Source organism: Podarcis liolepis (assembly GCF_965112155.1).
Source record: "Podarcis liolepis genome assembly, chromosome: 3".
In the NCBI taxonomy this organism is placed as follows: Eukaryota; Metazoa; Chordata; class Lepidosauria; order Squamata; family Lacertidae; genus Podarcis; species Podarcis liolepis.
Window position 1 is genome coordinate 1,201,805 of NC_139557.1, and position 17,240 is coordinate 1,219,044.

Consider the following 17,240-nt stretch of genomic DNA (forward strand, 5'->3'; position numbering starts at 1 on the left):
GCTTAAATCTTGGGTGGTCATATCCACACACACATCCCAATTTGTCCATTTTATAAAAAAAATGCAAGATAGATTCTTTTTTAAAACAAACAAACAAACAAACAAACAAACAAACAAACCCTTACTGCCCCTGCTGATCCCCACTTGATGCCAACCCACTCCCCACCCTGCCCTTAAGACAAGATATAATATTAATACAGGAGGCTATGCTAAAATCCTTGCACAAAAGAGCCATGACATAAATCTGCTGTATCTTTCATCTACAAATCCAGTGAAATTAGCACTTACCCATGTTCTTTCTTTAGTGTTTCTACGACAGCTAGCAGGTCAAAAACCTGTGACCTGAGGTCTTCCAGAGAAGGCTTCTCCCTTTCATCTATTTCCTGTTTAAGTTTCATTTCCCCACTAACAGCACCGAGTACAAAAGAATTTGGTCTGGGTGATGAAGACAGAAGTGGCTGAGCAAACAGAGATGGCTGAAATAAGAAGGAAGTTATCTAATAAGTAAATGTACACTATGCAAATAATGCAAGCTGTCAAAATTGTATATCGAAGGACAAGCAAAGTCTGCTTAATTGCTACTGACCCCCACCCCTGCAAAGAAGTGAAGCTTGAAATACTTCCAGTGACCCCTGGGAAGACAGCTGCCGGGGGCAGGGGAGGCTTGCCTGCGGCCCTTAGAAGGTGAGGGACTCCCTCCCATCAGCCCCTGACAGCCTGCACAATAACCAAGGGGGGTGGAAGTGGAAGTGCAGCAACATTTGGAGGGCCACAGATTCACTCCTGCCACTCGACAGTGGCTTAAAAAGCTGTTTCTTGTATTTCCCACACAGTGGAAAGCCAGGCTTATTTCAGTGTTTCTTAAAACTCTGTCCATCTGACAAAGAGCATCTCCACAAAAGCAAGGTATCAGTTATGACCCTCATTACCTTTCCCAAGCAATCTTCTAAGCGAGTTTTAAAAATGTATGTTGCTAACAAAGTTAGTGCTAATACTCTTGAGGAAATTTTACTTAGAACAGCAGAGAATACATTCAGCTAAAGTGACTTTTTCTATGAGCCACTCAAAATAAATGTATACCCCTTTTCTTTATAGAATCATTACATGAGTGGATACAACAAAATTATGACCTGCTATTATTAGATTTCTTATTACAACTAACTTAAGCCATCTCAATTCTGTACCTTTTTAACTTCGGGTGGCTTTACTTTGGCACTTTCTTCCTCCTCTTTATGCTCCTTCCCACTTTTCTCTATGCTTAAATTCTGAGTAGTCTAGAGGAAAAAAGAAAAGGGAAAATCTGCATTCTGTGTGAAGCAAACCCACCTATTTTAAAAGCTAAAAGCACACATTTCCATCTATTACTCCTATTTGTAATATGCATCTAGTACATTCATTCATACATACATTAGACTTGTAAGTGAAAGAATTATGAAACCTGACATTTCTATGTATTATTATTATTACTATTATTATTACCTATTATTGATTAAATTTATGGTATACCCCCCAATACACAGAAGACAGACAGAAGACACACAGTTCCCTGTACTCACAGAATTACTGCCGTTGAAGCGAGTGGGAAGCCTCCTGCCAGGCATCTTTGGCCGATTAGCAGTGGGATGTGATAAATTATCTGAGGTAGCTATTATATGATCAAAACTTGAAATTTCTGGAAAAGATTTGAAAACAGAGGTCACAATTAAAGCTCAGAAAACAATCTTAGAGGAGAAGTATAAAATGTTGTCAAAATATATGACAAAAACCATCAACACAATATGACAGCTGGGACAGCTCGGTCGGTAGAGCTGGAGACTCTGAAGCTCCACGATGAGCATTGCAGGACTAGATGACCCTCGTGGCCCCTTCCAACTCCACCCTTCTAGGAATCTATGATTCTACCAATATCAGTGCAGAAAATAAAGATTAGAGTGGCAATTAATATGCTAAAAGAGGACTCCATATTAAAAATAAAGGTGACAATGAAAATTGGGAGCAAGACACAAAACTCAACTGACTCTGTAACTTTCTGATCTCTTTCTCAGAATAAGATTGCAATTAAACATTTAGAAAACCATATACAACTACAAGTGTTAAGTAAATGATTCTATGCGATTCAGCCACTCAAGTCTCAACTTACCGTATCTGTAATGCAGCAACCTGAGTAACAAAAGGATGCATGAATGTCTGTATATGAGCAGGGTTGCCAAGTTGTGAAAACTAAGCGCCTTGAGGAGCTCATTTGTGTAAAGCAGGGGTCAGCAAAGTTTTTGTGGCTTGGGGCAGTTCACGGTCCCGCAGACGCTGCGGTGGGCCGGAGTGTGTATGCGCACATGCGCAAATGCTATTTCCAGTGCTCCTTCCGGCGCGGAGGAGGCGTGCGCAGCTTCCCATTGGCTGCAGAAGCTTCCTGCAGCCAATGGGAAGCGAGCCAGCATCGTGGAAGGCGGTCCCCGCTCTGCTCCGCCCCGGTTTAGCCAACTGAGCGGGCGGCAGGAATCCCCAAGCGGCAGCGAGGGTCCATGTGGCCCATGGGCCTTAGGCTGCCGACCCCAGGGGTAAAGTCTATGTGTTAACCTGCTGCAGTAAAAGCAAGCATCATACTATGCCACAGACTAACCCACGCATTTATGTCATTAGCTTTCCTGAACAGAACATTTGTCCAGTTGTTATACTTCTTCCTTTCTTTTTAAAGCTTACCTGCTTCTTTTAAGTTCTTTATTGCAACTGAATCTACCTCTACTGATTTTGGTCTCAGTGGTAACTGTTCAGAATCTAACTTTGGTTTTGTTGCTGGTTCAATTTCCGATTTTGGTCGCCAGGAAACAACATCCCCATTTGTCCTGTGTTTGAAAGAGAAAATGATTTAACATTAGGTATTACAGCAAAATAGGGAAACAAACCCCCCCAGCATAATTTTGACAATTTAAGGCTTATTTTTTGATACACATGTTCATAAAAATAGGCTCATGAATCTAGTTCTCCAAATCTTGATTTGGAGGCTCAGGAGTGGATCTGGTCCCACCTGCGTCAGTCTCTCCTCTTGCGCATGGATTCTTCCCTTTCATCATCCTTCTAAAATATTCTCTCAAGGAGAATTACACGCAGAATAATTTAAAACAGGTAAAACAACAACAACAACTACTACTACCACTACATTTAAAGCAAGACTGAAACCCTAACAAATGGATACTTGTGGTAAAGACCCATTTACCCAGCAGGGAAAAGCCTTTGGGACAAAACCATCTTCAAGTGCTTCTGGAAAGAGCTGCTGGCAGTTGCTTGTCATAGCTTGACAGAAAGCTTGCTGTTCCACAGAACAGGGGCAACCACACTGTCAACCTGCTGAGTTACTGCAGAGGGGCCTTTGGAGAGCTTAGAGCTTGCAGGAGGAGCTCTCCTACAGACTGCAGCGACCTACTGGGTAGATAAGGAATAAGGCAGTGTCTTCAGTAACTGCTAGTTATGACAGCCACCTCCAGGATCAGAGGCTCCCGTCTCCAAATACTGGCCACTGGAGAACAGTGGAAGAGGGCAGTTGCCCTCCTGTTCTACCTGTGGGCTTCCTGTAGGCATGTGGTTGGGGTTGGACTAGATGATCCTTGGGGTCCCTTCCAACCCTACAATTCTGTGGCTTTCACATGTAAGGAAAGGGCATACTTACTTAGATATTGGTGGTTGCACAACTGGTTTATCTGGCCATTTTAAAGGCGAAATCCCAGATCTCAATGAATTATTTGCCTTGTTTGGCGGGATAGGCTTTTTGGGTGGTACTTGAGGAGCTGCTGGTTTAGATATTTTCTGATCCAAACTTGATTTTTCATCTGGCAAATAAAACAGAAATATCTGTCAGTAGTATTTGGGTGACTGGAAGAAAACAACCTTCTACAACTACCATTAGCTATTTCATAAGCTGACATCATACAAACAATGCAGTTACAATTTATTAGGAGCTTCTCCCAGATATAGGGTGTTCTGTCTAAGCAGAGGGACCCAAAATGTGTAGCCCTGCTAGGAAGAATTCTGAACAAGGCTGGCTGTGAAAGAAGTAGAGAAAGCCAAAACTGGATTAAGGCCTAAAGCAACAAACGACTCCCTTCTAGTCGGTATTCTCAGATCCAGAAAGTCCCGTGGGGACTGAAGCTGGTGTCCAGAAAGTCAAGAGCTGAAAAAAGTTACACTTCTCAAACATCAACATTCATGAACATTATTAAGTTCTCTAAATCAGTAGGTGGGTCAACAAGAGCCCTAGGAAAGGAAGAGCCATCATTTCTAATGGGCTCCTTGACTTTTAATCAAAAGATAAAGATGTGTACTGTAAGAATTTCAGAATGATCAGAACAATGAGGAAACTCAAATATATATAAATAGTATCTATATAATACTGAATATAAATTATCAAGAACATTTTTTTTAAAAAAAACCCCACACTCATACAAAATATCCAACAAGAAATACTATGAACCACCAACTACAGGTACCCGGTAAAAAGTCAATTTCAGCTATGAGTCTCTCTCAAGTTTATACAACTGATTGATGGCTTCTAACTTTTTAGGAAATGCTCTTTATCACGTAGTCCTTCCAAAATGGCTGTGTAATATGTACAATTCTTCAAACTTGCTGCACCGCTCTTTATACTAAACTGTTTCCTTAAAATGTAATTCTCTCCATAATAATATGCTGCATAATATTAGAATTAGAAATACTAAAACAAGTTTCACATCCAACATACTTGTTATCAACTAGACCTCCGTATAAAATGCAAACTGGCTGAAAATCAGTCTTAATTCCACAACCCTAAGGAAGAAAACTCACCCCAAATGTATCTCATTTTACATTAACTGTAACATCCTTAAAATGGCATAGTCTCTATAACAGACATGGCTATTTATTTATTTCCTTTGCCTGTCCCCCTACTCCTGAGTAGGTTGGTGAGGGTCCTGCTGTCCCTGAGGAGAGCCAGGCAACAGCAGAATCCTTGCCAAGGGGCTTCTTCCCTTCTAGGTTTGTGCTGAAATCGGTGGACATGGTTCATGGCAGGCAACGTGCAACAGGCAGCAAGAAATGAGCTAAAGAAGAAGAAGCCATAATCTTTCTCTTATAATGCTTTATAGGCAATTTCTCTAAATTTCGAAAACCTGAGTTTTGTAGTTCTAAAAGCTCTTGGGTCTCCCTAGCTGCTTTGGATACTCACCTGCTAGGAAAGAACAAATCAATTTGCTAAGTGCCCAAAATAAGAGGGTGGAATCTTGTAACTTCTACACGCTGTTGAAATCTCTCCAAGGTTCAGTTTACAAGCTGGCTTGCAGAGCAAGAACAACCCATAGTTTCTTTGTTTACATGAACATCAGACAATACCGTATTTTTCGCCCTATAAGACGCACTTTTTCCCCTCCAAAAATGAAGGGGAAATGTGGGTGCGTCTTATGGGGCGAATGCAGGCTTTCGCTGAAGCCTGGAGAGCGAGAGCGGTAGGTGCGCACCGACCCCTCTCGCTCTCCAGGCTTCGCGGACCTCTCCTCAAGCAGCGGGAACGTTCCCGCTGCTTGGGGAGAGCTGCAGGCATCCCGAAGCCTGCGCGCACTGATCTCAGCGCGTGCAGGCTTCGCGGATCTCTCCTCAAGCAGCGGGAACGTTCCCGCTGCTTGGGGACAGTTGCCGGCATCCCGAAGCCTGCGTGCGCTGATCTCAGCGCGTGCAGGCTTCGCGGATCTCTCCTCAAGCAGCGGGAGCCACCGCTGGGCTCCCACGGCTTGCAGAGAGCTGCCTGTTTGGGGGCTGGGGTCGGGGGAAGCTCGGGCTGCCCCAGCCCCGCGCCTGGGGGGAAATAATTTTTTTCCCTTTATTTCCCCCCCAAAAAACTAGGTGCGTCTTATGGGACGGTGCGTCCTATAGGGCGAAAAATACGGTATATTGCCACCAAAAAATACATTTGAAGTACAGAGCCTGCGTGAAGGGGGAACATGCCAGCTCAAGGTTCTTAAGTGTTTGTTCACATAATGCTTTGATGCTCTGTTTTCATAAGTCCACCATTTGTCGGTCTTGACATACGCGGAGCCCTGAGTTACTATCCTGCCCTTCCTCCCAAAGGAGCCCAGGGTAACAAACAAAGCAGTAGAACACCACACCATGATGAAAAATAAAATAAGGAAAAACATTTAAAAATTGTACGAGGATCAAACAATAAAGACTACTGCATGCCCTTGTAGCTAATACTGTAACCCCACAGTTGCCAGGCGAAGTCTGAGGTCTGAAACAGAACTCGCCCCACCTTCTGGGAGCTACAGTCCAATGGAGCTAAGGTTGGTATGGCAAATAGCAACTGCATCACCACAAAAAAGAGGCATCTATCTCGCCCCCCCCCCCCCGCTCTCTCTCTCTGCCCTATTCTAATGTTAGATGACTGGGGGCGGTTTGCCCAAAACACATGGCAGGGCTTACTGGACCTGCAGACTCCCCACTGTTGCCCTAAGGGCTCACTTCTTCTCTTATGACTGGTTTTAGAATTGGCTTATTCCAGTTTTAGTAATTAACCTTTAATTGTACACCACTGTGAGCATTTTTTAACAGAGCGGCAGACTATAAATGTTTAAATAGAGTAGTGTAAAGTAATTCCATAAAATTCTCAGACCTCTGTAGCACAAAGTCTCAATATAAAATAAACTCGGCATGCTATAAATTAAAATCCTACTTGATTGCATCTCCTTTGACTGATAGATAGCCCAGAATTCAATTAAGAACTTTATTCAAGAGAAGCATTAAAAGGGGGTGGGGGTGAGAGAAACAGTGAGCATGTGCCAGAAGAGGAAAATAAACCACACTGGATTACCGGTCTTCCTAGCTCTGAACTGGATAAACAAGAAGAGCAAACTTGTCCCGCTGTTGCTTCTGCAGTTGGCAGGCCCTTGAGATGGTTGACAGAGGAGTGACAGAGCATAAAGACAGAAGGGCATGTTTTACGAGGCCCTAGTGAGGGGGAAGCCCATGCAGGTGGCGGAAGCACCAAATGTTAAGAATTGGCAAAGATGCAGCGAAGGTTTCCCTGTCAGAGAGCCCTGTGGATGAAGAGGGAAGGTTTCTTGGGGAGTGTAGAGTAGTAGTCAACTACAGAGAAATTGTCAGGCATGGCAGGTTCAGAGACACTGCCCATGTACATTTTTTAAAAAAATAATTTATAAACTACTGTGTCAGTCATTTATTGTCTTGATGTGATCAGGGATCAAACTGGCCTTTACCTTTTTCTTCATTCTTAGGAAGAGGAAACTTCTTCTCTGCCATCAGAAACTCTGGCTTTAAACCTGAAGGCAAAGCCAATAATTAACTTAGGAACTATGTTTTTTTCTTTTTTGGGGGGGGAGGGAGGAAGGGAGAATCAGAATCCTTATAGTTTTTAAGTTTATACAAAAATGGCAGGCAACACAAGAAAGTAGAAGTATTTCAAAATGTGTGTTAAGTCAACAGTCCTTGTAAAAAAAATAATAAATTGAAATAATTCCATGACATGGCCATGGAAAACCCTTTATACTATTATATGCATTGCTACAAAGGGAACAGTAGGAAAATGTTGGATACATGACATTCAAGGTATCACACGAAAGCAACTCATGCAACACACTGGTGTTTATGCTTACATACACATTGCAAGGTAAGAACTCATGCAATCTCAGCCATAGCAAGATTTCCCCTACGATCTTTAATACTGGTCAACTGTGTTTCAGTATATTTTAATGTTGGACCACCTTGAGGACTATATTAAACTAAAAGGCAGGGCTTTAGAAACAAACTTGTGAATCTCCAATAGAACAGTGTACCAGCCCCAAATCAATTCTTCTTCTTTTAGTCAAAAGTTAAAGAGATAAAATCTTGGTTTGCATACCTGGACCTTTTGCAGGAGGTGGTGGCTTCTTTGGCTTCTGCAAAGGGGACATGATATATCAGTCACCACTGAGGGTCAATTATAATGCTGAATGCTATATGCTGACTTAGACAATGATCCCCAGGTGTATCCAGCAAGTCCATTTTCTTTGCTGTAGGTTAGCTGCACTTGGATTAAGGACACCTCTGGTTTACTGGATGTACCCAGGGACAAACTGTGCCATTACTAGTCTCTGAAATGCCACAGGTATTGTAAAATTTTCAAGAGTTGCATATATTTCTGTAACTTAAGTGCTATGACTAAGAAGTAATTTTAAAAGAAATTACCATATTTTTCGCCCCATAGGGCGCACCTAGTTTTTTTTTGGGGGGGGGGGGGAATAAAGAAAAATTTTTTTATTTCCCCCCCAGGCTGGGGTGGGGGAAGCCCGACACCTCTCACTCTCCAGGCTTCAGCGAAAGCCTGCATTCACCCCATAGGACGCACACACATTTCCCCTTCATTTTTGGAGGGTAAAAAGTATGTCCTATAGGGCGAAAAATACGGTAATAATGAGGCCTAAAGAGTAAAAATGACTAATGAGCTAAATATGTTCAGTATTTGTTCTATCTCTGCCTTGAAGTAGGGGTACATGATTTCTATAAAATGATAGTGAGAACTTACAGGAAAATCTTTATCTGATTCATAAATCTGAACTGCGAAGTTGTCTGGAAAAACTCCTTCTTTTCCACCAAGCTCGCCTTTCCACCACCCAGCCTCTCCAGTATCCTAGAACAACAAACAGTTCTTTGTAAAAACAATTTTAAAAGTTGTAGAATATGTATTTTTTTTCTTCAGAAAACACATAGTTTGGAGGAAAATATAATTTATTGCTCAGTTTTCAAAATAAATGCAACTTACACAATGAGAGCCCAGATTTTGTTTCTTTAAAACAACAGCTGTTTAAAAAGCCTGAGCGACTAAGAAAGCCTGGCACCCACAACTGGCCTTTCACTGCCAAGTCTGCTGTGTACCTGCCTCAACCTCATTTGGCTGAAACATACAAAGCAGGGACTCTGAATAGGATCTAGAGGTTCAGGCAAGCATATATGGAGGAGAAGGCAATCTCCCAGGTAACCTGGTCCCAAGCCATTAAAGCGTAAACAACAGTACTTTAAATTGGGCCCAGAAATAGGCTGGCAAAACAGGCTCAAGCACCCTGTCTGTTAAAAACCTTGTGGTCCTATTCTGGACCAACAACAGCTTCCAGACCATTCTTGAAGGCAGTCCCACACTCTAAAGGAAATGTGATCATAGCGCCCAAGCTCTTTCCATCTGGCTGTGGTATATTGCAGCTGGTATATTAGCGAGAAAAGCTGATAAAAAGATCTCTATCTACGAGAGGCCACTTGAGCCTCTAACAACAACGCTGGACCAATAAGCACCTCTAGACAGTGGACCTAATTCTTCAGGGGGAGTGCAAGCCCATCCAGAATGGGCTGAATACCATTCACCTGGGTGGACGACCCGCCCACCAATAGTACCTCCATCTTGTTTGGATTGAATCTCAGTTTGTTCACCCTCATTCAGTCCTTTACGGCACCCAAGCACCGATTCAGGTCATCTACCACCTCACCTGCATCTGATGAAAAAGAGAGATAAAGCTGGGTGTCATCCACATAGTGGTGACACCTCAGACCAAATCCCCAGATGACCGCTCCCAGAGGGTTAAATAGCATGAGGGGCGGGGGGAGAACCAGATCCCCCAGGGCCCCATAGCAAGGGGCCAAGGGCTCGATCAGCGTTCCAACAGCACCACCTTCTGCAATCAGCCATACAAGCAGAAGTGGAACCACAGCTAAGCAGTGCCTCCTACCCCAAACCTCCAGAAGGATACCACGGCTAATGGTACTGAAAGTCACTGAGAGGTTCAAGAGAATCCACAGGGTCTTACTCCCCATCCCTCTCTTGGCAGAGGCCATCCCACAGGGCGGCCAAGGCAGTTTCTGTCCCAAAACCATACTAAAACTCAACTGAAATGATTCTAGAAAAACAGTCTCATCCAGGAGTGACTGGAGGTGGCCAGTCACTTAGGAAGGGAATGTTAGTCACTGGCATAGGATTGTTGATATCCTCTGGGTCCAGACTACATTTCTCCACGAGCAATTATCACTTCCTTTAAAGAAACTGGGGCTTCAGTAACTGATGCACGAGTTGTCATATGAGTGCATATTTATGCATATGCTTACAAGCATTTATGTGAATGCTTACATATGCATATCATGGCAAACAAGTCTAATAGACCAATTAATGAATGATCATCATCATCATCATCATCATCACCACCACCACAAGAAGTATGTCCAAGCAAACAAAAAATATATATTATAAAGGTTAATTATATAGGGAAGCTCCAATTCAGATGTACAGAAGTCTTAATCATAGTCTCTTATAAAACATATGAACCAAGAATAGTCCAATACTGAATATACTTATTTGTTAGTTTAAGCATTCAAAACTTAATTTTACTGGACAACATCCAAAAACTTTTGAAACTTCACTTTGGCATGCCTAGAACAGAAAAGGAACATGGATTAATGTCTTACCTTGCTTATTATTTGAATAATATCACCTTCTTTAAAACTAAGTTCATCCTCATTAGTCCCTTCATAGGCAAATAAGGTCTTGCAATATTCCTTGGCTGAAAAAAGAAGTATAAATATTATGCATGCCCAGTGCACTCCTGTTGCGTGAATGCCAGTGTTTCAAAGCTCACCAGTAGGACATTGGGGAGATGGATAGCAACAAAATAGCTAGTAAAATATGCTGAATTTACAGTAATTGAACACAAATGTACTTTTAAAATCCAACATGTAATTGCCCAGAACAAGACCACTGTTTAACATTTAGCTGGCAACAATGTGTTGGTGGTTCCTCAGAACATCAGGGATGTGTCCACAAGACTAGTTAGATGGGCAAATAGCAGTGGGAGGGAGCAAGGATTGGTGAGCTGGAGTTGGCAGCGGGGGGGGGGGGGAGATTCCATTGGTAGCAGAAGAGCAGCAAGTAAAATATAGTCAGCTGTGGCTTCAAATTCTGAGTCATAAAGAGAAAGAGAAGGACAGAGGAAGTGAGCTAAAAGGATAAGAAAGAAAACAAGGAGGATATACAAAGATGCAACATGTGGATTTTATATATCGTATTTTTCGCTCTATAAGACTCACCAGACCACAAGACGCACCTAGTTTTTGGAGGAGGAAAACAAGAAAAAATTTATTCTGAACCCCAGAAGCCAGAACAGCAAGAGGGATCGCTGCGCAGGGAAAGCAGCAATCCCTCTTGCTGTTCTGGCTTCTGGGATAGCTGCGCAGCCTGCATTCGCTCCATAAGACGCACACACATTTACCCTTACTTTTTAGGAGGGAAAAAGTGAGTCTTATAGAGCAAAAAAATACGGTACCTACCATGTGCTTGCATACATTGTCTTGCAATATTCTCTTTCCTTGAAACCCTCATAAAGCAGAAATGCTGTGTTTGTGTGTGGGTATTTTTCTGTCACCCATAAGCTTCCCCCCCCCCCGCCAAATTGGTATGGAGACCATGGCGTATGGGGCCCAAGAAGGTGGGCAGCTGCAGGGCTTTTCTTCAGTGGGAACTCACTGAAACTCAGTTCCGGCACCTCTCAGGTGGGCACCATTCTCATTCTAAGAGAACAAGGGAGTCCCAACACCTTTTTTTCTAGAAAAATAGCACTGGGTGGCTGACAGATGGGGGATTAATATGGCAGCAGGAAAGCAGCGTCTTGAGGGAAGGGGTGACGGAAGAGGCAGAATGCTAAACTATAAGCCGAGAGAAGCCTCCCGCGATCAAGTGTGGCAGGCTGGGAGAAAGCCTCCCGCAGAGCCTGGGGTTGGAGGGGCTACATTATCATGCTGGTAGTAAAGGGACAGAGAGGTAGATGAACAGCCGGACAGGGAGCTATTCCTATTCATCCGTCAAATGAGGAATTCGTGGAAGCGTTTGAGAAAAACACTGGCTTGCTGAAGTTTTGCACAGCCTTAACAGCAAACCTTTCAATAATGGCTTCTATTTTAAAGATTTAACATGAAGATCACAAAACAATATGAAAATATAAAACAATACCTTTCTGTTTGCTTTCTGTTTCTGTTTTTGCTACCTCAGTTGCAATTTCTGTTTTCGTTGCACCAGGAAATTGGGTTACTTTTGGTCCAGATGGATGAGTAAATAATGGCTACACAAGAAATGTGAAGGTTAAAAACGGTCCCTAGGCAAGAGCCAAATATACTTGAATTTGCAATTAAAGCTCCTGCCCATTTGATCAACAAGGTGTAGAACAAGCATTATAATGTAATACCTATGGCAAGAATTTTATTCTTGTTTGGAAAATTATTACTTAAGTTTAGGAACAGTAGCAATGTTTCTGACTTGGAAACAGTCACCTGCCAACTAAAATGCTACTACAGTGGTACCTCTAGTTACGAACTTAATTTGTTCTGGGGGTCCGTTCTTAACCTGAAACTGTTCTTAATTAGAGACGTGCTTTCGCTAATGGGGCCTCTTGCTGCCGCTGTGCTACTGGCACATGATTTTTGTTCTCATCCTGGGGCAAAGTTCTCAACTCGAGGTAACTCTTCCAGGTTAGCGGAGTTTATTATCTGAAGCGTTTGTAACCTGAGGCGTTTGTAACTCGAGGTACCACTGTACAGGAATCAAAGCAGTGTTCCTTAAAGGTAATATGCAGACATTTACACAATTTGTACCTGCTTTCTGTGTCAAGCTACCTGGATTTGCATTTCTACTTCTATGGCTGCTAGTTTAAGAATTAATCCTCTCCAAATGGAGCCCACGAATGTGCTTCCTCCAGCTTGGTCTGTGTTCTAATGGTGCACTCTCTATCCTTAAGAGCTGCCAAGCTCTATGATGAGGCTTCAGCATTCCCAGAGGGAACAGCAGCGTTGGCGAATGACAGGCGGCAGCACCAGAACCAAGGTAAGTGTCGCATATAGAGAATCATGCAGAATAGACAGCTCTCCATTCACTGTCAAATAGCAGAGCAGGAGAAACCTCTATACTACCAGAATGGGATGATGAAACACCCACAAGGGAGAGAGCAAACCTCAACTATGTGAGGGGGTCTTCTCAAGGCAGCTTTGCACCTACACTTACCACATCAGATATCATACATACAAAAACTGCTTTACTACCAAGGAATTCTGGGCATATGGAAAGACTGCACTTTCTCTTTCAAAAGTCAGCCTGGCAGGTTACTGACCAATATACTTCCCGAGGCGAATCTGCCAATTGTGATACGTGTATAGAAGAGAAACAACAGCTTCTAATGCGGCAAGTGCCCACCCAAAACTGCCTTGAGAAAAGCACAGCTACAGCAGGAACTGATTTTATCCAAACGTGTTTCAACAGGCACACTTAGAGGACCACAGACGCGACTCCCTACCCTGACTCTTACCTTGACTATCGGTGGACACAAGAGCGCCAGTCAAACGGGAGGCTGCTCTGCCACCTACAGAAGGGCATTTTTCATTTCATGTAATATCTGAGAACATTTGGCCGTGACTAGTTGATTGGCATCCCAACTTCAGATTTTTTTAAACTGTCACATTTTCAAACTTCTCCCTGTAACGATCAAAGACTAAGGATGTTCCTCTCCCAATGCAAAAAGTGGGATACTGTGCAATTTAACAATTCCGTGCCTGCCACTGCTCTACATAAAAGCCCCCAACAGTAACTGTTGCAGAATGTCGTCTGTGAAGCAGCAACTCTTCAACAGAATAAAAATCTTCGGCAAATAAGTTACAATGCTAATAGACGCTTAAGATGCTGAGTAGTAACTAATGTTGCTGTTTTGGAAAAGATGACATCACAAATTACACATGGAAAATAAAATACCTTATCTTGCTTCTTCTCTTCTGAATCATTACTGGGTGATCTTGTCTTAAGCTTCACAGAACCTTCTTTAAAAATATCTCCAAACCCAACTCCTCGGATTTTCTTTGGCTGTGCTATCACTGCAGGCCCAGACTCAGTAATATTCCCTGGTGGGGTTACAGGTGAGAGCGGGTCAGGAAAAACAGGCTCTGTGTGGAAATGTGTGAAAATAGTTAACAAGCAATCTTAAGGAGGAAAATGTCTTAATACGTATGTGACAGCCCTGCTTCTAGGACTTGTTTCAAGTTTCACTTTTTGTTTTAACTTGGTTTAAAATTTTGAACTAAAATAGAATTACAGTTGACGGTTGACACCTTCATACATTACAACAGCAAAAAAATCTTGCAGAAATTGTTACATATACCAAGCAACCATTTCCTCAGAAAATAGCAGACCTTTTTCCTTTAGTCTATTAAAATACTGTTTTTATCACTGACCCATTTTGCACGAGTGAAGATTGGAGCTGCTGCCCTCTTCTCCTACCATATAACTGTCTGCAAACACAAGACGCGCTACCTGCATCATCCGGGTCTTCATGGGTTTCTCCGTCATCTATGACCTCCAGCTCTTTTACAAAATTAGAAGGAAATAATCCTAATTTGCCATTTAGTGTTCCGCTCCACCAGCCTTCTTCCACCTGTAGAAAGGATGATTACAAGGGGAAAATTAACTCACAGGTTTTGTAATATGACAATTAAAGAAGACCGTCAGGAATTCAATATTGGATAATATGTATCCAATATTAGCACTGGGGGATCAAACAGAACACAGGTTGCTCACAGCGAGGGTTTCTCCTGCCTTGGTAATTCAACAATGGCTTAATATCCTGCACTTGCTTAGGAAGGCAGCAAATAAAGTAGTCTAGCTTTCTGCACTGCAGATTCTGCCATCAGTTCTGCCCCACGACCAAGCTTGAGGCAGAATGCAGAGAGGAGAGAAAAAGAGAAAGAGCCTTAGCAGGGCAAACCACATGCAGCCCTCGTGAATGGGCTAAAGCAGGGGTCAGCAAACTAAGGCGCTCTGGATTTGGCCCGCGGATGGTCCTGGAATCGCTGCTTGGATCAGCGTGATCGTTCAGGCTGTGCCATTTTGGGGGCATTTTTTTTTCCGGGCGTCGGGGGAGCTGGGCTTTGATTGGTGCCAGCCAATCTGAAGCCTGTCGCGGTGAGGCGCGGCTCAGACTCACCACCCACCCGCCGGCCTCTCCGTCCATGTCCGCGCTGTGGGCATCGGGACGGGCGTTGCGGGGCTTTGGCTGGAGCTTGGCGCGCCTTCTGGCCTTGCGCCAGGGAAAGCTGGCCCGAAAAGGAGAGGCACCGCCACTGTCGCCAAAGCGCAGGCAGAGCAGCGGAGGAGGTAGGAAAGCAAGGGGGAGGGGCCGGGGAGAGAGAGAAGCCCCCCTCCACCACAAGGTCTGAGGGATGGTGAACCGCCCCTCTCCTAAAAAAGTCCTGACCCCTGTGCTAAAGAGTAGCACCAAAGGCCCATTTCAAGTTGTTTTGTGCCAGCGCCTGAGAGCAGAATATAATCTTGGATCCATCCATGCACCTAACCAGAATGAATCCTCATGGCAAGTAAGTAACAAATGTCCTGTTCTACATTTTAAGTCAGATATCAAATAATCAGGCACATCACAGTTACATTCTACTTAGGGGGCAGTGGTTGGTCTAAGGCAGTGGGGGACAGAAAATGAACTTCCTCTGAGGCAAAGAAGCTGATTTTGTGGTGGCCCAGTTGAAATCAGAACACGGAGACAGAGATGTATAAAACTGCTCAGATGGGTCATCATGATCAACTCACCTGTAAAGGCAGTTCCAAAAGCTAAGGCTGAAGCTTTGTAAGCTTTCTAAAGTGATAGACTACAGTGTCTCTTGCCCACCAACATGGTGGGTGCCGTCAAGTGCTGGATTCCAGCTTGCATCAGCCCCAGCCAGCATGGCCCAGGTATCCGGAATGAGGGGAACTGGAGTTCAACCACAGCTGGTGGGCACCGCACTGGCAACTCCTACCTCAAAGTACTTAGAAGTGAGATAAGGCCTGAGGCCAAGGAATGGCGAGCAAGGGGAGCAGGAACTTGCTTTGTCTCCACTTTCACCCTTTCCAAGCTGGATACTGTAACTCAGTGTTTTTCAACCACTGTTCCGCGGCACACTAGTGTGCCGCGAGATGTTGCCTGGTGTGCCGCGGCGGCGGCGAGGAGAGGCCGCCCAGCACGGGGCTCTCGCCGTCTGCCTGCCTGGCTGCCTGCGAGCTCGGCGGGCAGCGCCTCCATCCGCAGCGCCCGCCTCGCGGCTCTCATCTGTTTAACCTTGAAGTCCCCCCCCCCGGCGCACTCTCCTTCCTCGGCGCTCCAAGCGGCGCTCCGGCTCCGGGGGGCGGAGGAAGAAGCTCCCGGGCTCCGGTGTGTCCTCCCAGGCGAGCGCCACTCGAGAGCCACGAGGCGGGCGCTGCGGACGGAGGCGCTGCCCGACGAGCTCGCAGGCAGCCAGGCAGGCAGACGGCGAGAGCCCCGCGCTGGGCGGCCTCTCCGGGGAGCGAGAGGCACCGAGGAAGGAGAGCGCGCGCGGGGGGGGGGGGGGGGACTTCAAGGTTAAACAGATGGACGTTGTGACCACAATCAGTTTGAATCCCTCTTTTTTTTTCTAAGAAAATAAACATTTTACTGTTTTTAGGTATTCTCGTCTTATACCCATTCATGCAGTCCAGTGTGTTTAAAGAATAATTGGGTAAACAGGGTGGGAGCAAAGCACCCCTTTGGAATTATCCTGTGAGAGGATGTTATTTTAAAGCACCTGTGTGCCAATTTGGGATGTCTGTAGAGTTTATTTTTCCACATTATAAAAATATGATACTCTCTCTTCTCAAAGGCAGATGTAATATTTTTAACAAATATTGTCATGAGTAAAAATAAGCCTAAGGTTTTTTTTTAAAAAAAGTCAAATTTTCGCCCACTAGGCGGGCGCCGGACTGTGTCCACCCTATTTCCCATCCGTCCTGGGTGGGGATCAGATCGGATGGGATCGGATGAGAGCGGACAGGCGGTCTGCTCTCATCCAATTCCCCATAGAGAGCAGCGGGGCTCTGACATCTCCCTCTCCGCACACAGTGGTGGTGTGCCTCGTGATTTTTTTCATGAAACAAGTGTGCCTTTGCCCAAAAAAGGTTGAAAAACACTGCTGTAACTAACACACACCAAACCCGTCCCCTGTCCCTCCATTCACGTTACACCAGAATCGTTCCAGCAATACCTTGCCACAACTTGTATGGGGGAAGCAAACAGCCAGGTGCTGGGGGATTTCAGGCCCACGACCAGACGTGGTCCTCCAGGCTGCTCTCTCTGGGCCTGGAGGCTCTCCCTAGGCCCTGCCTCCAGGCTATGGCCCTCGCAGGGTGCTTATCCTACTCTGAATGGGCCTTG

At 44.5% G+C, this 17,240-nt stretch overlaps 1 protein-coding gene across 3 annotated transcripts in view; it reads right to left on the bottom strand.

The window, feature by feature from the left end:
• Positions 1–17,240, bottom strand: part of CD2AP (CD2 associated protein) — a 44,947-nt gene that overhangs the window by 12,795 nt on the left and 14,912 nt on the right. For 2 of the 3 annotated variants that reach the window (XM_083495068.1, XM_083495069.1), the window contains exons 5-16: positions 14,339–14,459; positions 13,784–13,971; positions 11,999–12,107; positions 10,462–10,556; positions 8,540–8,644; positions 7,877–7,913; positions 7,236–7,298; positions 3,665–3,824; positions 2,701–2,843; positions 1,557–1,672; positions 1,185–1,274; positions 289–476 (exon numbers count right to left, since the gene is read on the bottom strand). In XM_083495068.1, coding sequence (XP_083351194.1) covers positions 289–476; positions 1,185–1,274; positions 1,557–1,672; positions 2,701–2,843; positions 3,665–3,824; positions 7,236–7,298; positions 7,877–7,913; positions 8,540–8,644; positions 10,462–10,556; positions 11,999–12,107; positions 13,784–13,971; positions 14,339–14,459 — 1,415 coding nt within the window. The remainder of the gene's footprint in view (positions 1–288; positions 477–1,184; positions 1,275–1,556; positions 1,673–2,700; positions 2,844–3,664; positions 3,825–7,235; positions 7,299–7,876; positions 7,914–8,539; positions 8,645–10,461; positions 10,557–11,998; positions 12,108–13,783; positions 13,972–14,338; positions 14,460–17,240) is intronic. The other variant, XM_083495070.1, reaches the window with a different exon arrangement.